This window comes from Aspergillus oryzae, chromosome 7 (assembly GCF_000184455.2).
Source record: "Aspergillus oryzae RIB40 DNA, chromosome 7".
NCBI classification, from domain to species: Eukaryota; Fungi; Ascomycota; class Eurotiomycetes; order Eurotiales; family Aspergillaceae; genus Aspergillus; species Aspergillus oryzae.
The window spans coordinates 678,058-701,089 of NC_036441.1; the positions used below are offsets into that span (position 1 = coordinate 678,058).

General features: G+C 47.0%; 8 protein-coding genes across 8 annotated transcripts; 3 read left to right on the forward strand and 5 right to left on the reverse strand.

Moving 5' to 3' along the window:
* Positions 1–971: 971 nt before the first annotated feature.
* On the reverse strand, positions 972–1,532 carry AO090011000265 (uncharacterized protein; the record flags this gene model as incomplete). Its single annotated transcript, XM_001825872.3, has 1 exon — positions 972–1,532. The coding sequence occupies one exon, from the start codon at positions 1,530–1,532 to the stop codon at positions 972–974; it is 561 nt and encodes a 186-aa protein (XP_001825924.3).
* Positions 1,533–5,015: 3,483 nt separating this feature from the next.
* Positions 5,016–5,889, reverse strand: AO090011000266 (uncharacterized protein; the record flags this gene model as incomplete). The annotated part of the gene is made up of 2 exons (XM_023232873.1): positions 5,016–5,640; positions 5,852–5,889. The coding sequence occupies 2 exons, from the start codon at positions 5,887–5,889 to the stop codon at positions 5,016–5,018; spliced, it is 663 nt and encodes a 220-aa protein (XP_023093437.1).
* A 598-nt stretch (positions 5,890–6,487) lies between these two features.
* Positions 6,488–9,518, reverse strand: AO090011000267 (uncharacterized protein; the record flags this gene model as incomplete). Its single annotated transcript, XM_023232874.1, has 3 exons — positions 6,488–7,530; positions 8,480–8,513; positions 9,408–9,518. The coding sequence occupies 3 exons, from the start codon at positions 9,516–9,518 to the stop codon at positions 6,488–6,490; spliced, it is 1,188 nt and encodes a 395-aa protein (XP_023093438.1).
* A 429-nt stretch (positions 9,519–9,947) lies between these two features.
* Positions 9,948–12,197, reverse strand: AO090011000268 (uncharacterized protein; the record flags this gene model as incomplete). Its single annotated transcript, XM_001825875.1, has 6 exons — positions 9,948–10,278; positions 10,367–10,696; positions 10,798–11,507; positions 11,584–11,679; positions 11,764–11,929; positions 11,983–12,197. 6 exons carry the CDS (start codon positions 12,195–12,197, stop codon positions 9,948–9,950), a joined length of 1,848 nt encoding a protein of 615 aa, XP_001825927.1.
* Positions 12,198–12,950: 753 nt separating this feature from the next.
* On the forward strand, positions 12,951–13,514 carry AO090011000269 (uncharacterized protein; the record flags this gene model as incomplete). The annotated part of the gene is made up of 3 exons (XM_023232875.1): positions 12,951–13,081; positions 13,144–13,399; positions 13,422–13,514. 3 exons carry the CDS (start codon positions 12,951–12,953, stop codon positions 13,512–13,514), a joined length of 480 nt encoding a protein of 159 aa, XP_023093439.1.
* An 830-nt stretch (positions 13,515–14,344) lies between these two features.
* Positions 14,345–14,938, reverse strand: AO090011000270 (uncharacterized protein; the record flags this gene model as incomplete). Its single annotated transcript, XM_023232876.1, has 1 exon — positions 14,345–14,938. The coding sequence occupies one exon, from the start codon at positions 14,936–14,938 to the stop codon at positions 14,345–14,347; it is 594 nt and encodes a 197-aa protein (XP_023093440.1).
* Positions 14,939–16,641: 1,703 nt separating this feature from the next.
* Positions 16,642–18,663, forward strand: AO090011000271 (M60 family metallopeptidase; the record flags this gene model as incomplete). The annotated part of the gene is made up of 1 exon (XM_001825878.1): positions 16,642–18,663. The coding sequence occupies one exon, from the start codon at positions 16,642–16,644 to the stop codon at positions 18,661–18,663; it is 2,022 nt and encodes a 673-aa protein (XP_001825930.1).
* A 2,155-nt stretch (positions 18,664–20,818) lies between these two features.
* Positions 20,819–22,534, forward strand: AO090011000272 (alpha-keto acid decarboxylase family protein; the record flags this gene model as incomplete). Its single annotated transcript, XM_001825879.1, has 1 exon — positions 20,819–22,534. The coding sequence occupies one exon, from the start codon at positions 20,819–20,821 to the stop codon at positions 22,532–22,534; it is 1,716 nt and encodes a 571-aa protein (XP_001825931.1).
* Between the last annotated feature and the right edge of the window lie 498 nt (positions 22,535–23,032).

The following is a 23,032-nucleotide window of genomic DNA, read 5'->3' on the forward strand; positions in this document are numbered from 1 at the left end:
ATATGTTTGGGGTCTGTAACCTGGCCGATGAATGTCAAAGGTCCCCTTTTCTATTACTTCTATGTGAAGAAAAAGCCCCTGTCCAACTCCGCTTAGTAATCGGCGTATGAGTGTGTCGATCTCGAAGTCTGGACCAGGAGTTCAAGATATTGCTGATAACCAATTTATATAATAGTATAAAAACAGTTGATGTAAGAAATTCAAAGGTAGTGAGGGGTTGGAGGCATCCCGACACTAGATTTCAAAATTTCTCGGCCCAGTCTTCTTCATAGGTCTCTTGTCCGCACACGACCTTGGATACTTTCTGACACCGTTTGGCTTTTTTCAGATTGAAGATGACTTGAATAAGAAATAACTAGTAAGAGTAGGGAATAAAAGAGCCCTAAAGCATTTATTTATGACAAAACCCTTTCAATCTTAACTCACTCACGTCCTCGCCCTGGTTGAAGAAGCATCATTCAGCTCGCCTGCACTCGCACGGTAGTTTTCTATCCATCACCCATAAAGCAGTAAGCACGCAAGGTTTCAGGTATTGTTTGCCTCGTTCATAATAGAAGCTTAAGTAGGGCTTCCCGTCTACTCAGCCCTACTTTCTACACCCTATGGTTGTATGTACTGATTTATCCAAAGTGAATCACTATTTAAAGATCTACCCACCCCGACTTACATTTATCGCCTCGCCGAGTAAATACCACTCATCAAATTTATGCACAGCCCAGATCCCCGTGCGCCGAAGAACGAGGCGACTCGCTAATATAGAATTAGTTCAAAGTTTGACGCAGGGTACGAGATAATTTGGAAGTGTAAATCCTTGTATTATCTTGTAGGATGCACTATACACTCTTTTCAGGCCATCTCGGATTTCACTCGGTCTCCACACCTATTCTCTCGGCACAAAATCCAGAGAAATAGATTGAAGCAATGTTTCGGGCTATAGAGATTCACAATAGTACAACTATCAGACCATGGATTTAAGGGTCTGCGAAATCGGAATCAGTCAGTTCATATAACTCTCTTCCCAGATCACCGGTAACCCGGTATCTATCACCAGTTATGCCATCCTCAAGCTCAAGGGGGTCAGTAAGTTCAAACCAGGCCATGATAATATCCGTGATAGTCTGTCCATCAGCGTCAACCCGTGTCTCCCGGACAATATTTCTCTTATTATCCAGGTATATCAACCGTAATCGTCCATCTGTTTCGAATGCCTCTTGATCTGCAAGAAGCATATATCTTGTTGTTACTGCGCCCAGGAGTCTAGATGCCTTGAGCTCAATAAATCGATGAGGGTCCTTTCTCCAGAGCTCAGGTTCAATCTGTTTTGCCTCGCTGAGCCATTTTTTAAACCCCGACCGTATGAACGATAGTGTTTCTAGGGATACAAGCCCCCCAGCCGACGGTCCAGCTATCTCCGGCAAAATCTCATACACTCGTTGCCAATCTGATCCGAAGTTATATAGTTCGGCGTTATTCAAACACGCCCACCAGGCCTGATCTTCGAATTCTTCTGATGCGGAAGTCCAACTCTCCATTCTCTCGTCATCTTCCGGGTCATAGTGTGTTCGGAGGAAGATCGGTTCGTCTGTAATTCTTGTATATATATGCCACGCTCTCCGACGCAGATCAGCGGGTCGCCAGGGACGAAGAATGGTGTCAATCTCTTCTCCCGTGGGCGTGCGCGGTAATGGATCACCCTCCTGAGTAGGAAACCATTCCTGGGGAATTTCATCCAGGTCGAGATATTGGCGGACCAGTCGAACGCGCTGTTGGTCGGATGGTTCCGTCACTGCATTGTCCCAGTGTCTCTGGTAGTGATATCAGTGGTCTGTCAAAAAGGAATGGATATTCTTAGAGGGGTAGGTACAATTAGATATTGCTCGACAGGCAACTCGCCCCATCGTGGTAAATATCCTCGTTCGTTGCTCATAATGGCCAGTGTGGACGGGAAAAGATGCTAGAGAGTTTCATGGTTAGCGCTTTCGGTGGGGTTTCATCAAGTCTTAGAATTCAGCCTAACAGGCGAATCATAGGAAGAGACAGCACGTTATTGGTCTACCCAAGAGTAGGTGGGACATGTCATTTCTATTTACTTTGAGCAACCGCCACTGGAGGTAAGAAAAGCCACACAGGGTACGTACTAACACACTGTCCGTGCCAATTGGCTGGAATGAATTCAGGGCATTCCTACATTCAAACTTTCGGCGAAGGGGGGAGTACAGAAGGTCACTTTAGGTATACAGGTATAACTTTATATAAATGCTGCTGCTTTAGTGGACGTCCTTAGTGCGTGTTTAATCTTGTATTAACCTAAGCTATGTGCCAGGTTTCTAGTTAAAGGACCTTGGCGACGCATGTGAACCAGTAAACCGAAAATAACAGTTCGCCGATAGGCCTCATCTTCATTCGCACGAAACTTTTTGACCTTGCATAAGATGTAGACAAGTAAAAGATAAAAGAGATGAACAACAATTCAGTACTCCCACATCCTACCGGCCCGTTGCCATACTCAGAGTAGTACAAGAATGCTATGCCTTGACTAAAGAGAACCACTGCATAAAGCCGCAAGATGAGGGATTCATGGATCTGCCAAATCAGCCTCAGTCAGGCGATACAACTCCTTCCCTAGATCACCACTAACACGGTATCTATCTCCTATAGTACCCTCCTCCCACAGCTCGTCGGGCAAATTCCAATTATACCAATCCATAATAACATCGGTAATTGTCTGCTCATCAGTTTCAACACGCATCTCACGAATAACATTACGTTTACCATCCAGGTAGACCAGGCATAGTAAGCCGGTATCAAATGCTTCCTTGTCTGCAATGAGCATGTACATGGCCGCCACTGTGCGAAGAAGATCTGCTGCCACGACCTCAATAAACTGATCCCGGTTCCTCCACTGATCAGGCCTAGCCTTTTTCTCCTTTGTAAGATAGGATTTGAACTGTTCTCGAGCCAAGTTCACAAGCTCGGGCGAGGCATATCGTTGGCAATCGTTGCCTTCCACTGGCCCGGCCACTTCGGGCAGAATTTCATATACACGCCGCCAGTCAGAGCCAAAATTGAATGAGTTCTGATCATCTAATAATGCCCACCATGCTCGGTCGGCAAACTCCTCCGACGCGTTTACCCATTCCTTTATCCTTGCATCCGAGTCATCAAGAGGATTATAATGGGTTCGTAGAAAAATTGGTGCACTCTTGTCTGAGTGTAATATTCGACACGCTCTCCGACGTAGATTTTCCGATCGCCAAGGGCGAAGGATTGTATTGATTTCCTCTACTGTAGGAATGCGTGATAGTGATGCAAACCGATCAACAGGAAACCACTCGTGGGGGAATTCATCTAACTCAAGAAATTGGTAAATGAGATGAAGGCGCTGCTGGTCAAGTGACTCGACTGCTGCGACATCTCAGTGTCTCTTAAAGAAGAACGATTCAAGTCAGCGGGTGGGGTAAGAAGGGTATGTTCTTGGCACAACGTACAATCAAGTATTGCTCGATGGGCAGATAGTCCCATGGTGGGAGGAAATCGGAGTCGAAATCCATTATGTCGTGGGAAATCGAAGGTAGGCTGATGGTTAGGTTTAGATAGAGGAATAGAACAAGGAACAACACTCGGAGGGCGTATGATACTTTATAGAAGAAGGACGAATATTGTTATATGATCGTGGACCAGTATCATATTTCGCTATCGAGCTTTGAGACATGGAACCCGGCTATTGGCAGCGACTGTAAAGGTCTCAAATATGATTACTACGTGTGTGTGGGTGTGTGATGTTATGGTTGCCCTTGGCGTCTGGGCTAAAAATCCTAAGACCTGAGGCTCGGCCCGTACGGCTGGATATGTTCATAATGTAACAAGGCTCCTGGACAGAATTATTGCATAAGTACTACTAGAAACAATAAACTAACCAAAAAACCACTAGTGGTATTAGAGCAGGTCGCTATAGTTGATTATCTGGGCTGAGGATCTAAGAATTAAGATTTTTCAATCCCTGAGAGAGCGGAACTGCAATATCTTCTGTTCTAGTAGACTTAGAACTATACCTATTTTCTAACCTGTTTCTAACTGGAATATGTAGACGTAAGCCAAGCATATATATGCTGGGTAAGCTCGGGAATTCTATTGAATTACTATTGTTCAATAATTTCTAGGTCGGGTAATATATTTACTTTATTAATAGAGTGCTAGATATATAACATCCACCAGCCGACGATGGTTTCCCAAGGCGATATGTAGAACCACTCTTTGCTATAGAAGATATCGGCCTCCTACGACTCAACTTTAAGCAATCGAAGGTGGTTGCTTCGACATTCTGACAACAAGCTAGTCAATTACCATGACCAAACTTCCCCCCTATATGTAAGTTATAGATAATGGCAGCGCAGCTCCTCTTTAGTAATTTAATGAAACTTGGCCGATCCTCGAATATCGACGAGGCTTCGGGTTGTATATAGTAATTATGCCACTAAGCTCAGTTTGTGTATACCAACAACCCATCATAGATAATATGTTCTCATTCAATAAAGAACCATGGGTACAGATGCATATCCCTTTGTTCGGCAACTTAAGCTTTCGGTAGTTTCCTTTTCTATTTCCTACCTATAGAGACAGAGTTCTTACATTCCAATGACAAAATAGCGGTACCGAGGATCCCGCACTCGGCAAGTGTAAAAGCGGACCATGACTCGACGAACCGTCAATCATGCCTTATCTGGAAAATATAACGGTTCCTCGGGTTCAAGTTTCCAAATCTACGGAATGCAACAAGTTTCAGAACGTTTCAGATAAAAGATCGAACTTTTCAGTCATTAAAATTAGAATAACCAAGCTCAATACCGACCGACGTCCAAACCACGAGAAAAAGTATAATACAGCAGGCTCATATCGTAAGGGTATTAAATAATATGTCCTGCCGGATGCATCGCAAGACGGATCACCAAAGAAAACAAAGCATATAGACAGATCCACCCATTCTTCCCAGGTAGCCAACCCCAAGTGAAAAGTATCTAGGCAACAACCCCCATCAAAGCGGAGCAGAAGACCATGGCCAAGAGACCGAGTCCGCCCTTGGAAACAGCAGGCTGGATAGCATAGGCGGCGCTGTCGGAGGAGGTGGAGGAGGCACCGCTGCCAGTGGCAGTACCGGTCTTGTCGCCGGTCTTGGTGGAAGACGGAGCGGAGGCCGTGGCGGTGGCGGTATCATTGCCCTTGCAGTAGAACTCGCGACCGTCCTGGGCGCCGTTCTTGCGCAGGCAGTCCTTGAGGTCGCCGACGCTCTGGCCCTGGGCGAGACAGTAGAGGCCGCAGCCGTTGTCGAAATCGGTCACCTTGGCCGGGGAGCAGCATTTGTCCATGACATCAGAGTAGTTGCCGGTCTTGGGGAGGGCGCAGGCGGCATCGTCGACGGGGAGCTGCCAGTAGGTCACGCTGTTGCAGGAGGCAGTGGCGCTGGCGGCGACGGAGGTGGTGGTAGTAGACATTATGAATGTACTTGTGTTGTTGTTCAAGTGAGTCTTGATTTGAACGAGTGTATTGGAGTTGAAAGTGTAGACTCGAAATGCAAACGAAAGACAGATGACAAGATAGCTTGACAGGAGAAAGATAGGAGGTGAAAGAAACAAGGTGAGACGGCTGGGAAAGTCAAAAAGAGCTTTATATGACAATACAAAGAACGCTGTGGGCTGACAACCAGGATTGACCGGCTCAACGCTAATTGGTTCTCGCGCCTTGCTCCACTCGCTCGTTCTGGCTTGGCGTCGGGAGCCCGATTGGTGATCGGCAATCCCTGTCTCGCTTGTTCCATTGTGATTGGGTTTTATTTATATTGATCCCGGTTACATACGAAGGACTAAAAGTACACAGCAGGTGACTTGGTGCCATGTCGTTGGGTGACTGACCAGAACAACTCATGCTACATCCAGCGTACTACCGGTCTCTTGTCTGCGCCTCCTTGCATACGTACTACGTCGGCATTTAGCAGCCCTATGACTGAAAATTTTTGAAGGGGAAAAGGTTTCCACGGCTGGAAGGCATCCGACATTCCGCCCCAGACAGGTCATTTATTGGCATGACCCCTTGGCAATTTTAATGGGTCCCCCTAATTTTGTCCCAGATTTCAGATTTTTAGTCTACCCCGTGATTCATCCGGTTTGAACTCCGCCACATACGTAAATATTTACATAATATTATTACCGACCTGAATAACCGAGTTTACCTCTCACATTGATCTTCATAACGGTGCAGTGATCAGCCAGGCCAAGGTGTTCACTGCCTAATTCACCAGGCAGAAGCTAGTCCAAAAGTCAATAATATAACGAGTCACTTGCCGCTACCGTTCCATGCAGGGTACAACGCCCATTGTGCAGTGACTTATTTTCCCCTCGTACTCTGTACCTACATTCTCTTCCATTCATGCATGATTAAATTACTTCTGAGGAAACCAAAATGGAAACCAAAATGTCATATGGGATTTCTAGACTCAAGTCGAGTCCGTATCGACTTCCGAAAATCCATACTTGGTCAATAATTCCCCCTCCGCCCCGTTCCAAGTCCGACCCTGTAAATGCCGCAGACAGAGCTGCTTCCCCTCCTCCGGGTAGTACAGCCAACAGGCCCATTTATGCCACTGGCCCTCCTTCATCTGCTGTCTCGCCTGCTGACCAACCTTATCCTCAATAAACTCCCCCCGCCGCATCGTCAGCCGATTCGGGAACACCCGCGAGAGATAATGTTCCGTCGACGCAATATGAGGTTTATCAAACCAGAAATACAGCGGCGTCAACGGCACAGTCACCTCCGGATGCGATGGGGGAACAAAATCCCGCGTGAGATCGCCAGTCAAAGCCCGCAAGGCCGGGAATTCCACCACACAAGGCTGCGTAGCATAGGAGAGCATGCGCACCGAGGGAAACGATACGTATTTAACCGGCACGGCTGGATCTGCGTCCGAACGCTCCATGACCTCCAGTAACGGTGTTAACGGAATATCGGCGACGAGCGCCCAGTCATGTTGCTGGACCCAGACGTACGGGGTCTCACAGACCCGCAGGGCCGAGCGCACGGCCAGCCCGAACCCCAGACGCGCTGCAGGCTCGATGAAGGTCACTTGCTTGTCGTCCGTCTGGGTGATGGACAGATCGACCACGTTGCTGAGGTCGTTGAGACCGAATTCGGCCCGGTCCTGCCATTCTTGCGTCACGTGGTTTGGGCTGGCATCGGGAGACGCATATTCGCGTAGAATCAGCTCCTTGACATTTTCTTTGTAGATGCCGTAGTTGGCGGCGACTTCGGGAGTGACTTGTCCCTTTTTCAGACGGGAGCGAAGTCCGATGCGGTCAAAGGTGTCAAAGACCACAATGACCCGGGCACTGACTAAGTCCCTGCAGTGGCGGTGAAAGGACTGCAGTACGGAGGAGATCAGGTCCGTAGACGGGATTGACGGAGTGGGTGAGGTCGTGACGATCACAGTCAACGGACTGGATCTTGGCACCATTGGTGCTTCACGACAGACAGTGAATGCCTCTATCTGAACTCAATTGTATAGCGGAGAAAAATGAGTAGTGAAGCGATCGGGAACATTTTTCAAAGTTTTTCCGGTCCGGCTGTCCCCGTTTTGGTCATGACAGATTGCGTAACATTACTTGAATTTTTCAATCGTTTTGTAAATCTATGCGCTGCTGCGGCATTTTCAGTACGGAATAGTACAACATCATATTTAAGATGTCTCATAACCTCCAAATCTATCTCTGTCCATGCTGTCGAATTAGGAAAAAAAAGGGCATTAAGATGCAGTGGCAGCATTGTTGTTAGAACTCCTGCGTATACTCGAGTGTGACTGTCAGGTGCCTAGTGATAGTAAGACAGCGTTTCACTGATGGGTACAGATATATATATATGGGGTAATGGGCAGGGTAAGATCTGATTGCTCTGTATACCCTCAATATTTACCCCATATCCATTAAATTTAATCAGCTTAAAATCACTCTAAAGTCCAGCACTGTGGGTTTCATTATTATACTACAAATATATATATAATCTTGTTGTATAGAACACCTCGGCCTCCGGGATAGAAAAACCATATAAACCAGAGTGTTCAAAATGGGGTACAAAGTATTTGCGAAAAGCTGATTATACAAAAGTCGACACTCTCTGCTGTATGGCTGGCTGGCTTACCCCTCATGGGCGGCTTCTCCACCATGGCTTCATAGGTTACTTAGGACGCCTAACCTTCCGTAAGACAACCTTTCACTTTTCACTCTTACTTTTAAGAATTCCCTATTATCCTGCTAGTAATTCTTCTAGCAAGCTTGTCTTCCTGTGTTATATCGAAAGAAGCTCTCAAACTGTATCATGACCGATGAATACAGTGACAGTCCTCAGGGCTCAACCATCTTCGAGCTGAACAATGGTACATTCAAGTGATACTTTCCATGCACAGGTTCAGGAACACAAGGCTAACAGAAATACTAACTAAGGAATGAAAATACCCGCGCTCGGTTTTGGTGCTATGAAAAGTCAGTGACCATCACTTTTCCAAGGGCTACACTTCTCAAGCATGACGGCTAACAATATGCCACAGAAGGCTTAGTTTTACCAGAAGAAGAGAAGGACTATGTCCGAAGTCTCATAGTGCAAGCCATTAAAGCTGGCTATCGCCTAATCGACACGTCTAAAATCTACGCCACGGAGGACCTTGTTGGAGAAGCCATCAAGGAGTCAGGAGTACCTCGGTCTGAGATCACTGTTTTGACAAAGCTATCTAGTGATGATCACCATGATGTGCGCGCAGCTTTTGAGAGATCGCGGCGCTTGCTCGATACCTACATTGATATTTATATCATGCATTGGCCGCAGGGATTTACAAAAGATGTGTCACGCCCATTGGCACCGGAGGAGAGTCCAACCTATATAGAGGTCTACAAGGAGATGGAGAAACTCGTGGGGCCGGACTGCAGAGGTATTGGGGTCGGCAACCTTACACAGAAGACATTGGATATGTTGCTCAAAGAAACGGAAATCAAGCCTGTGGTCAACGAAATCGAGATTCATCCTGGGAACCCCAATACGAAATTGGTCCCATATTGTCTGGAAAGAGGCATACGTCCGGTCGCTTGGGGGTGAGTTGTGCTTTACTGATTCATTTGCACCATTTCGCTTAATGAAATAAATTGCGCGCAAATTGACAAATTGAACAGCCCCTTAGCAGGCGGACCCACAAGTCATTACTCGGACACTTCCTCGATCTATGAGAGTCCCGTCCTCACCTCTCTTTCTTCACGCTACGAACTCTCTGTCGGGACTATCATTCTATCATGGCTTGTTCAACGTGGAATAGTCGTCATTCCTCATTCAAGCTCATTGCCCAGGCTGTCCGAGAATAGACGCCTGGTGAGACTAACCGACTTGGAAATCCAGGAGATAAACTCTTTGCACGAGGAAATTGGGAGAACACGGCTTATCGATTCAGTGCCCCAGGTCTGGATGGAGGTACCAGGGAAGGGAAAGACCATTATGGGATGGACAGTACAGGATATTGGGTGGGTGGATGACAAGGGAGAATGCTTGGTTTGATGATATGTTGGAGCATTCTGGACCACGTTCTAAGACTTTGGCAACTTTTCCTTCAGAAGATCGCCTGAGACCTCAATGGGATGGCTGTCAATATTCATCATGAGAATATGCTTTATCCGTCAATGGATCGTAGATATTGGCAATTATTATTATTTTCTTCACGCATCATAGATGGCCTAGGTGCCGCTTTGCAGCATTCCATAAGCAGATCCCATCATGAAAACAAGTCCTATTCTGTGTGCTGTGGTTTATACCTATCAGCGCATATTTCACTACGATAGATATAACAAATAATATTCGTAACACAATCCCACACCCACCACTGGAAAATCAAAATAAGTAACAACCCAACAACAAGAACCTTTCCCTCAAGACACCTGCTTCCCTGATTCACCCTCTACTTTATCTAACCTTTCCTCCGCATCCCCAACCACATTATCTCGCTTATCAAGATGTACATTCTTCAAGAAGAACATAACAATAAGCATCGGTGAAACAGCACACAGCCCCCCAATAGCCAGAAGGCGTTGTGTCTCCCGATAACTGCGATCAATAGCCTCCCTGGCTGGCGTCCCCTTAGCATACTTCTTCGCCGTGACAATAGACTGGAAGATAGCCATTGCTTGCGGCTTTAGTTCCTCGGGAAGGTATTGTCGTAACTTCGTGGGAAGGTTGTTTCTCCATATTGCTCCAGATATACTAACCGTGGATCAGCAAATCAGGCGACCATAACATATAGGCCCAAATAGAGGAAGGACATTTATTCCCCAATGATTAGTATACGTACCTGGTCCCAATCGCCCCGCCTACTCCCATGGAGGCGAAGAAGACAGCCGTCACGACGGATATCTCTTGCTTGGTTACTACAGCTTGCGCTGAGACCTGCGATGCGGTTTGGTAGAATCCGCGTCCGATACCAATTAGTGCTTTTGCTGTCACGAAAGATGCCTCGTTGCCCATTTTACCGTCTCCCATGTCGATTAGATAGAGAAGGATGCCCATGCCAAGGACGCAGAGAGGAGCGCCAATTAGCACCCAGATTTGCGACCGCTTGGTATATTTCATGAAAAGACCGGCGAAGATGCCTGAGGCTTGGAAGGATACGCGGAGGGCGTTACTGTAGGACAGGGATTAGACATCGGGGAAATATGAATGACTATCGTGTTGAAGGTAGAAAAGGATTTAGGGAGAGAGAGGGTCCTTGGATGTGTAACTTACTCAATTCTAGTTGCATGTCCGGGGGAATAGCCACCCACCACTTGAAGGTAACTGCTGTAGAACACGGTGAACATGGAGTAATGGAGAAAGTCCAAGGCTCCTAACAAACACGCAGCAGCAACAGTCTTACTCCTGACCATCCTGTACGGGATAAATGGCTTCTTGGCCACGAAAATATCCCACAGAGCAAAGAGAACAAGGAGTACAATGCCGACGACGAGTAATGCAATGAATGTAGCACTCTGCCAACGATCACTTCGATTCGCTCCTGTCAAGGAAATAGGTATCAATGTTAAAGCCAACCCTGCTAGAAGAAGCAGAGCACCTGGGAGGTCGAGCTGAACCCATAATAGTTCGTATGCCTGTTTCCACCATGGCTGGGAAGCGTTCAATCCGAGCTGAGCAGCAAGGCGCTTTTTCCCAAGCCCGTTTTTTATTGCTTGGTGTTGATGGAAGAATACGGAACCCAGTAGTGGAAGACCACATACAGGTAGTACGATAGCCCACATGCCCCAGCCCCAGCGCCATGTGGAGTGGTCCAACACCGATTGCCCAATTGTCGTGCCAAGGTATAGTGTTGGTATGGTAGAGATCGAGTCCGGTAACGTGGACCATAGACCACGGTTGACCAGGTTTGTAACATCGGCAATAAAGACCTGCTGTGTGAGACCGAAGCCGGTGGAACCAATAGAGTGAAAGACTGCAGCAATCTAGAGATAACCAGTTAATTTAGCTATGGTTTGCGATGTACACTTGAGGGTCCTATGGAAACTTTGTCTCACATACAGCATATTGCGATATATTCGTGCATGCAGCATAAATGACATAGCACAATGTGGTGATCAGGATCGAAAAGGTGAACATCTCCCCTCTCCCGAATACCTGGTCTTTAATGTTAGTACTAGAGTCCATAGTCATTTAGATGGCCCTTGATGGACTGATAAACAGGGGAAACGTCGGTCGTACATCTCCAAGTTTAGCAATAATAGGATATGCAGTGATACTTGCGATGTTACTAGCAACTCTTGCTGCACTCATCGAGGAGTGGTTCTTAAAGGAACTTGTGGTGTATGGAATGTAAACCTGGCTAGAATAATCTCCGAAGTGTGTCGCGAGTGTGTATAGAAAGAGACTAAGGATGGCTTTAGCTGGCAGTGTTTTTCAAGTTGTTAGATCCATCAGTACCCCATAAATGTAATTATCATCCCCTTTTTAGACCACGTCTTTTGTAGTATTGCTGCTCGCTGTACTCCTGCTTGAGCACTATCGGCGGTCGAACCTGTCTCAACATCGTGCTTCTGGGGTAGAACCTCAGTAATTCGATCATCTGTCTCTTTGTTACTTGAACTTGTATCCGTTGGCCTGTGGGGCTGCGATTGAGATATTGCTTCCTGCTCCATCGGCGTACGTCCAGAAAGGGGAAATATAGGAACCGAAGAAAATTATTGAGTATTGGAGTGATTGTGTGATACGGAAACTGAGACCAGGAAGTAGAGAGAGAAGGGTACTCGTTAAAAGCAAGAAGAAGAATAGAACACAGAACTAGTTACGTTATAATATGTCTAGTGAAGTGTTCCGATTACATTGACCTTAAGTGTACTCGGTACTGCATAATGACAGATCTTTCTGCCCAGAATGGCACCACTGTCAGAAACACCGACCTATCTACCATTCTCTACCTATACGATAACGTAACTCCTATCGTTCCCGAATGTCGGATACTGTTTGTAGGCTGGAAAACTCGGCATAAATCCGGATACTTGTATCTGATGATCTGATTAGATTGACTTCTTACGCCTTGCCAAGCCATTCGCCGTATAGTGGGTATTGAACCACGGTTGCTGTTGGATAGAACAGCGCGGATACGAGAGCCAAGCACTTTTTACCTAATAGTATACCAAAGGCAGCAACCAAGGAGATCGGACAAGAATATGGTAGTATCTTATTCATTGAACTAGAGATTCCATGTGTCATTTTGCACGTGGTAGGCCCTCGCGATATTTCTGGGTGCCAACCCCTATCCGGCTTCCCTGTACCTTAGCAGAACCGTTGATTTCTAGGTAGCATCTGGGATCTCTTCAAGGAGACGCAAACTACAGGGTGATCTTCTACTGATATCTGAAGAACCAATTCCATTTTGTTAGCCATTAGATATGTTTGCCCATGCTCCCAATACAATACAGTTGGAGCTGAAGAGCTCCGATGGTGATGCCTACCTGATTCAAGTGGCGTGGCCTCTAGCCTGGGACGACCCTAAGGCTCCCGGTCATAGCGCCTCCATCCTGTATGTGAACCTAAAAAGGAGTATTATCGGAAATGTGTCTTCGCTTCTAACCGTTCTTCTAGATATGTGCTTGATGGCAATGCACTCTTCTTCACAACAACCGAAGCCGCCCGCCGTAGCGCAATGCTTCCCACAAGCGATAATGCGGTGGTGGTAGGAATCGGGTATCCAATGGAAGACAGGCCCTACAGTCCGCGAAGGCATTATGACTACACACCCCCATGTGATAAGTACGAAGCACCATGCGGAATCGACGGTCAGCAACAGGCTTTGCCTCACGGTGGTGCAAATCAGTTGCTTGATTTTCTTGTCAGCACCGTAAGGGCTACTTTGCTTGCAGACATTCTCCCTGGTCTATGCGTCAATAAGGAGATCCTTATCGGTCATTCTCTGGGCGGGCTTTGCACATTACATGCACTTTTCCAGCACCTAACCCCTTTTGATACCTTTATTGCCCTCAGTCCGTCAATATGGTGGAACAAAGAGTTTATCCTGGGAGAAGCAGAGCGGTTCATGAAGCAGCATCTGGATGTTGTTGGGTCTGAGGCGTATATCACATTGTCTACCTTAATAATTATATATGGGAGCCTGGAACAAGATCGTCGGTGCCACCCAAGCTGGAGCGAGGATAAATGCCGGAGGGTCAAAGCTTTGTCACACGAAAGAAAGATGAAAGACAACGCAGATACGCTAGCAAATTGTTTGCGACAAAGTGGGCGATTAAGAAAGGTACGGGTAAAGGAATATCAGGAAGAGGATCATGGGAGTGTGGTTGGTGGTGGTATTAGTTGGGCAGTCGGAGCTGTTTTGGATGATGGATGGTTCTTTTCTGATGGGGACGATGAGCTGACACACTTCCACTCTTTAACTGAACCTCTCCAGTTCCCTCATGACAGCTTACGTCAGGGTTGATAGTGAAATGTCCAGTCCTCGAATGTGAAGCTTAATGGTCCGCTTGCACAAAACGGCGCAGACTATGAAAAAATCATAGAACTACTTGGGTGTACTTTGTGAGCTCTTGGGTAGAGCTTTCACTGTGACCGTGCTACATCAAGCCGAAGAAAAGCATAGGGTTGATACACTTCGATTAGCACTACACAAACCCATCGTTTATACCGTTGACCCACCCACAAGGCAAACCAGCATACAAGTAATTCAATCGCGATTACAGGTGACTCTGAGTACATTCACAATAATAGCAGTCACTTTCACCAAGCCAAGGGGCTTCTGTCCACCCAATGCTAGACTAAAATGTGAATGACGTTACCAAGCACGAACGGCGGCAATTCCATCCATATCGAAGCCAGGCCTTGGTGCAACAAGAGTCCATGTGTCACACTGTTTTGAGTACGGCCGAAAATGTGCAGCCCGACAACCGGATTTCTTATTACAGATCCTAACACAGGTCTGTAAATCAGGGGCGTGGACAGGGCGGCCATAGGTACTTAAAGAAACTCCAACATAGACAACGTAGGTAGCGCCGTCGACGGTGTAATACCTTTGATTCAGGTTGAAGTAAGGCATAGATCTCAGAGCCTTCCACGCCACCTCCTCGTATGTCTTCCTCAGGAAATTGATATCTGAAATGGACTTTTTGCACGTGTCCAGCTGGTTCGTGACATTGTTGAGGCTGTTGTGGCATTTACCCAGATTGTCTTGACAATTTTCGCCGTCGCCGGACAAGGTATCAGCCATGAGCTCAGCTGCTGAAGGTGTGTCGTCTGCCATCAACAACTCTTGACCCGCGCTAATTGCTTGGATATCATCCGGTGTGGGTTGGGAGTCGGCGCAATTGAACCCCCAAGCATGGGCCATGGTGGAGAGTGCCGAAAGCGCAACGATAGTATTAAATCTCATTTTGGACAGATGAATCGTTCATAAGAAGATAATGTATGACAGTGCGCGGTATTTCAAAGCAAAGATCGGTGAGGGTGAAGGAAAGGTATAAGTAGGAGGCACTGATCAATTTTGCAATGTGCTTGGAGGTGACTCCGGAGTAATCTATGGTTTAGTGCATTACCTTATTACATCGTGGATCCTCTACGCATTCTGTCAAGCAGTGGAGACTACATGACATATTCAGATGGGATGAACCAGGTTTGTCGGCGTTCGGTTCAGAGTAAGGTTACATTGATACTCCCAAGTCGATTACGCCTTAGGACTCCGGGACTACCGCAATATACTAAAGTCACAGGAACCTATATGTCGGCTACGTCATGACCATACCGATCGGTAGTATCTTTGCAATTAAGAGACAGCGGAACCGTACCAAAGTAGCTGTTACGCTAAGAGTCTGACGCTTGCGGGTTTAATTTATTTAGATCCCAATGCGACATGCTAATATTCTCCCATCACAAACCATTCCGAGCTCTTAGGACTTTCACTGAGTTGTAATATAAGGTATTTCAATGTAAGATGAAGCTTGTTGAACCGTAGTTCACACTGTAGAAGCCTTGGCTCTCGAGCTGATCCACGGGACCCATATCCACCCTGTGAATTAGCTCACAGAATCATCCAGTATGTAGGACACTAGAGGGCCAGACACTATGGTTAGTACAGGCTAGAGGATAGGTTCCAATGTCGTGAGAAGATCAAAGAAGGTTGGAAATTATGAAGATACGCTGTACCCCGGAAATCCAGTCCTGTGCAGCAGCTTCTCAAAAGTGCTCCTGAAAACAGCAAAGTCGGGACTGAGTGGTCCTCATCATCAGTATAGTTTTAATTGCAATTTACAAAGGTCTAAGAATGCCAGTCTCCTGCCTTCCAAGAGGCCAACGACAGATATCAAAGACTTTGTAGCCGCGGGCTAAGGGACACATTAGAGCAGCACTAAATATATGCAGGCTTTATAAAACCTGAGGTACGAGGTTCTGTGAGAGATTGGTAATTGTACAATAGTTCTATCAAGAATAGCCATATTTGTAGAAGTGTGGAATTGCTTAGGTGTGTGGGATGAAGGCAAGTGATGTCGTCTATAAGTCTATGGTATAATACAGCGACACATCTCAGACAATCTACTGGCTGTAAAATGCCAAATCTTCCATATTGAATAACGCTCTAAATCTGTAAGGCTGCAAACATGCTCACGCTCATGTCATATTATAGTGTGTCGCCATCATAATTCCAACACAATTGGGACGTTTTGAGTACATGACCGAGTGGGAAGTAGATGACGTGCAACTAGCCAGCTATGGAAGAGCATATACCGAGGAACCGACTTACGACATAGTCAATGGGCGTGTAGTCGTCATAGGCTGGTCGATACGTTGCATTGAAAACTCACTAGATTGTTCAGCAATCTATGCTCAGGCCTATATAACTCAATAACCTACCATACGAATCCCGGCCAGACATACTGCCGAGTTGTCCAGAGTGGCCTAATAGATATTGTGCCTGAAAGACGTGCATGTCATAACCATCTGTAAGTTCCTATCAACCCTCAAAGAGCACGTTCAGCCACCCTGTTCTTCGTCCACAAAGCTTGAGTCACCAATTTGCTGCGCTCAGCGGCTAACGTACTCCAGTAAAAGAGCGCTTGAATTTCTATTCTCAGTTGAATCATGAGGCTAACTCATCCTATATGGCTCATCGCCTTAATTGGTGGACGACAGGTGTGTCTTGGGGCTCCTCATGAGTCTGGCTGCGGGCTGGACCATCTGGACTGGTTGGCCCTACATAACGATGCACATGTAGCCATCGACGCTCAGATACCTGACCTCAATGGGGAGGCTGTGGTTGAGGACAGAGAAGTGGACGATTTCTGGTTCGGCAAAGACGAAGAGATCTGGAATGCCAAGGACAATTACCAGTACAATTCTGGGCAGGTTCTGCTTCAGTCACCGCTGGAGGAGAACGTCCCTCTTGACGAGGTTGCAAGTGACTCTATCTCTTTCGATTGTAAGACCAAAGAGCAAGTCATTTATAATGGCCAATCGCAAATGGTATTTACTGAGGTGCGCAACAAGGCACCCCAAAAGGTGGACAAACTCATTATAGAAACGCCAGACTTGAGACCATGGAATCTATCGATCACCAAGTTCTGGGGTTCGTGCCCTGGAACAAAGCCTGGCGCGACGAGGATTCGATGCGAGTACATAGATGTGCATCCGGGCTCGGTAAGGATTGCACAGATCAAAGTTCAACTCGGGGAATACGAGGGCTCAGCTATCGAATTCCCAATGAAAATGACGTCGTATGTAAATGGCCATCTCAAAGACGACAAGGAGGTGAAGGTTCACTGGGACAAACGCGAACCCTTGGTGTACAAGCAAACCGACCCTTCGAAGTTCCCCCAACCTCGCACATTTAAGGTATCTCCACTCGTGTCTCCACCCGATGAGGCTCTTCGATTGAGACAGCAATTCCACTGGTCGGACCTCCAGTCCACGGGCTTCTACCTCAATCCAAACGAGCCGCTCACCGTCTTTGTGGAATCCAGCGTAAGAGATGGACCTAAACCTCGGCTTGTGCTGGGACCTCCGGCTTTGGTTCACCCCGATCACGGTAAAGAGCATGTTCCGGCTCAACTAGTGGAGCTTCCTCCGTTGGAAAATGGCAGAAACAAGAGCGTCCATAACTTCGGCGGCATTATCTACATTCGGTATACTCACAGGGCTTCCGACCAGCCCCCACCTCCAGTGTTCTTGAGGCTTGGTGACACAGCTGAGCCGTTTCCATTGTTCCGTGAGGGCTCGACTACTGATGCTCAGTGGAAGAGTATGCTGGATGTAACAAAGGTTCCTTTTGCCGAACACGACGGCAAGCGAGTAATCATCACGGGTCTCGCGAAGCACGCCAAGAAATATGCGGACAACGGCCAGCGCCAGCAGGAACTGTTAGACACTTACGCGCATATAATAGCTATCCAGGATAGATTCAGTGCTCTGAAGTACAATGCGCGCGATCCAAGAGACAGACCGAGTCTACTCCGGCCCATGGTGGTAGAATCAGTGAATAGTGGCGTCGCCACTGCAACTAATTATCGCGCTGCCATCCCCAACAGACTATCTGACCAGATATATTGGGTCCCAAGGCTGCGTAATTCATGGATGGTCTTTCACGAACTGGGCCACCAGCGCCAGATTACCCGTACCTGGAGCTGGCGGGCAATGACGGAAGTCACAGTCAATATTTACAGTCTGGCAAATCTGCGCGAATATAAACCTCCAGGCCACAAAAATGTCGCAGAGTGGGACAATGCAAAGCAGTATCTCACTAAGGCCAGCAAGGAAAAGGACTTCGACAGCGCTGGCTTCTATCTCAGTCTTGTGATGTTCGAGCAACTCCGTGTTGTTTTTGGGGATGGTTTCTACCATGAGCTGCATCGGGACGCCCGCCACACGTTAGTTGTTGACAAGGATGCCGATAAAAAACATCATTTCATGACCAAGGCGGCCCAACTGACTGGGCAGGATCTGACCGAATATTTTACAAAATGGGGCCTCAAGCCGGAGGACCGCACAATCAATGAAATGAAGAAACAGCCTAAGCCGAAGCGTGACTACACGAAGACGCCCGTCTACGGAGGGCATCAAATGTATCGAATGCTAGAGCGAAGCCGTCGGATTGAGGAAGCTCTTTAACAATGTCACTAAGCAAGAATAATTTTGTACTTGATTTTGAGGATTGTGATAGCGAGGGACTGGGCAGTCTAGACTTATTGGATGAGTAACATGCCAGACTTAAGCCAAAGATGTCAAGAAGAAGCGAGTGATGTCTGCATGGAACAAGGCCCGCACGAGGAAACAGGCTCCGAAAATATTCTTCTGAATAGTTAAAGATAAGTCTGTGGTGCGCCACATTATTGTCTGAATTCTTGTAGTGGGCTGCATGCGGCCGATATCGCATTGGCACTACCCAGCAACCGGATGTGAGACCGCTGCGACAGATATAGCTGAGGCTCAAGCAGCTGAAGACAGTCCCTACTGAAGGTTTAGGCCAGTATTTGAAGTTGGATCCCTCTATCTGAAAGAATATAGTCAAGGGTAACTTTCCTTAGCTTCTGCCCATGTAAATATCGCAAGTGAACCAACATAATCTAGCGGGTCACCTACTAGCACGATTGAAAGCTCTTATGGGGTTCAAGCCATCGGAATGTGTCCGACTGGTCAGTAGTATCTGTTCTTCGACAAACGGTTAAAATAGACTGTTAACCACCTGAAGCTCATAATAATACCCGTGGAGGCCCACAATAAATAATTTTGTATGCCATTTCCACCCTCCCGCTCTGCCGGCCCTCGCTTTGATGCCTTTTCCAATCTGCCCTTCTTCTATTTATACACTTTATCTTCTTTTACAAACCCCTGTATACCCAGGATAATCGGTCATTAGAAAAAAGACATGCACAAAACATAATAACGCTAGATATAATAATCCTAGGCAACAGAGTAACAACCACCACACAAGCCACCACAATGAAAGCCAAGAACATAAAGTCAATCACATCAACCATGAAAGGCCCACAGCTCACAGGTAGCGTTACATCCATAGCCCAATCAATAACAACAGGCAAAAGTAAAGCAAGCACCTACCGTTATCATGCCATGCCACGCGGAAAGCAAGGCCACAGAAGTGGAGCGCGGATACTAGCGCGATAGCCGGACCTATATTCCTGCAGACTGGTGACTACGCCCCATAGACGTAGTTCGCACTGACGGTGCCCACTTTCATCTGTCGCTGGGGAGACTAAAATGATACAACACCAGCCAAGAGAGGAACGGACTGGTCTTAGGTTGGCCCGAGATGACGTACGTACATGTACACTAGTTCCTCCTGGGGAGGAATCTTTGTGATAACGGATTTCAAGATGTACCAGGAAATCATGAGAGCCAAGACCAGTACCATGGACGAGTGTGTGCTAGCAAAGGCATGCCTGAAGCCGAAACGTGAACGTTGCTTCCGAGACCTCCGTTGTCGGCCCCACTCTTTTAGTTTCTCTTAGCGTGGGTGCTTGTTAACCTTATATGGAGTATAGTTCAAGACATTTGAGCAAGTAATATAGTGAAAAAATCCGAAAATGTTCCGAAGAAAGTGGGAGGGGGATTCGAAAGTGTTTCGACTGTAAGGCTTTTGACCGCTACTACATTGTGTGGTGGGAAAGGAAATAATTATTCTTATAGTTCTGGGGTCTATATTAATATGCTCTCTATGCGGACTTTGTAGGGCATTCTTTCTTGACGTGCTTCGTAGGGCTTTTAGTGTTCTGTTAGGCGATGCTACGGGTATTAGGTGAATGCCTTGGTGTGCAATATTAATGGTCGGGGGTTTCTTTCCACACCTTGGAACGGATAGTGAAGATATTCCTGCACTGCAATTTCTCCGTTGGATTGGCTGGACAAGACCATTGATAGAACCTTAATACAAAGCAAGGATTAGAATATACGACAAAATAGAGTATACATGCTTATAATTAAGGCTATTTCATACTCCTGCAAGGTCTGGGCAGTCACTCGAATCGTGCCAGGAGTTTAGATCTAGAATAAAAACCGGCTCCTCTTTCACAACTAACCCTGGCACCGTGCATTAGGGCTGAAATCCTTCATATTTAAAGGCCTTGGCGGTCTTGTAGATCAAAGGATCACGGAATACGGCTCCGGGTAGTTTCAGGAATACCTTCTGATCTCTTGCTATGAATGCTAGGCGTAGTTGGTGAATTATAAATTGAAGCGAGGGTCAAACTTCCACGCAGCTCCGTAACCTTGAGGCTGTACCAGTGCTACTTCTACCATTAGAACGATCATGTCTGAGACAATTCATCTGACGGAGTATCTCTTCCGGCGTCTCCGCGAGGCGGGCTTGCAGGCCGTCCATGGAGTTCCCGGCGACTACAACCTCTTGATGATGGACTATATTGTTCCAGCTGGGCTGGAGTGGGTTGGAAACTGCAACGAGCTTAATGCCGGCTACGCCGCGGATGGATATGCGCGAGTCAAAGGCATCGGTGCCCTAGTCACAACATTCGGCGTGGGAGAGCTATCAGCCATCAACGCTATCGCGGGCTCATATGCTGAAATGGCTCCGGTAATTCACATTGTCGGCACGCCGAAACGTGCAATGCAGACGCGAGGAGCCAAGCTTCACCATTCCGTATGCAGTGGAAAGCCTAGCGATTTCACCATGTTCGCGGAGATGTACTCTAAAATCACCGTTGCACAAGAGAATCTCTGGGATGCTTCGACAGCTCCCGCTCAGATTGATCGATTGATACGGGAATGTATTATTCAATCTCGACCGGTATATTTGCAAGTTCCAGCGGACATGGTTACCGAACCTGTCCCCGCCGCAGCTCTTTCTCGACCTCTGGATCTCACCCCGCCTTCTAACGACCCGGAGAGTGAGCAGGAAGTGTGTGATATCATTGTTGAGAGAATCAGTAACGGAAAGCAACCATTTATTTTGATCGATGCCGGCACATCCCGCTACGGGCTAGTGAGCGAGGCAGATGAGCTGGTCAGAATAACAGGGTTCCCAACCGCCACGACACCCTTCGGGAAGGGGATACCGGATGAGACTTTACCGAACTTCCACGGCATCTATGCATCGGTGGGAGAAGGGGCATATCTGCCTTATGTCGAATCCTCCGATCTGATTATCAATATCGGACCTGTCCACAGCAATGTCAATACCTCTTGTTTCACCACGATTCCCAACCCCAGGGTGTCCATCGTCTTTGACCAGACATCCATCACTATCGATGGCGAAGTCTACAACGTCTTCCCAAAAGGCGTGTTAAAAAGGGTACTCGACCACCTTCGGGATGCTATGCTCTCCTTCTGGCCATACCCCAACTTACCAGACCCACGATCCACATTAAAGCACATCTCTCGAGCAACCAGCGCAGGAGCTCTGACACAAGACATATTCTTCAAGCGCATGTCATATTTCTTCCGCCCCGGAGATATAATTCTAACAGAAACCGGCACCGCAAGCAACGGTGGACGCGATTTTGTCTTCCCTCAGAACGTGAGCTTAATAAATTCCGGTGTCTGGCTGTCGATCGGCTACATGCTCGGTGCCGCACAAGGAGTAGCCCTAGCACAACGAAATATGGGCTCGCAAGGACGAACAATCCTTTTTATAGGCGATGGCAGTTTCCAAGTGACAGCACAAGAACTGAGCACTATTATCCGGAAGAAACTGAGTGCCATTATCTTCGTGATCAATAACGATGGGTACACGATTGAGCGTTTGATTCATGGGATGGACGCGGACTATAATGATATTGCAATGTGGCGATATCTCGATTCACCTTCTTATTTCGGAGCCCCGTCCGACGATTCATATCCTGTGTTCACTGCGAGGGTGAGCACGTGGGGGGAACTTGATGGCGTTTTGTCGAGAGAGAGCTTTCAGCGCGGCCCAGGGCTGCGAATGGTGGAATTGATGATGGGTGTCTCGGACTGTATGGAAACGTTGAGGCACTTTCTTAAGATGTACGCTGCTAGGAAGGAGTGATTTATTTTATTTTATTTTTATTTTTTTTGTTTTGGTCTCTTGTAATTAGCACCCGGAGTGTAAATTAGAATTGGCGGTCTATAAAGACTTCCAATGTTAATATCATGGCATGAACGTTATGTAAGAGGAGCATGGAGGTGAGATTCACGGGGAGGAGCAAAAGATCATGAGAGATTATGATATATCGATCTCTAGGATGATTATTTACCAAGGTGAAGGCATTTACTATGTTAAACTCGTATCGCTTCACGCTTATTGGAAAGATATATACATTAGTACCAGACGAGCCACGAGACACCATCTAGCACGATGTTTGAGCGGAGCTATTATTCAAGCCCCAACAAAGATAGAACAGAGGAGCGTATAGTATCAATTAGAAGGAGGCCATATAAATGACCTATGTATCCCCATTCCGTGGTAGATGTTGAACACTTGATTATTTGCGGATGAAGATGAAATATCTCCCAGCAACTGCATGTAGATATAGGACAGGGGCGA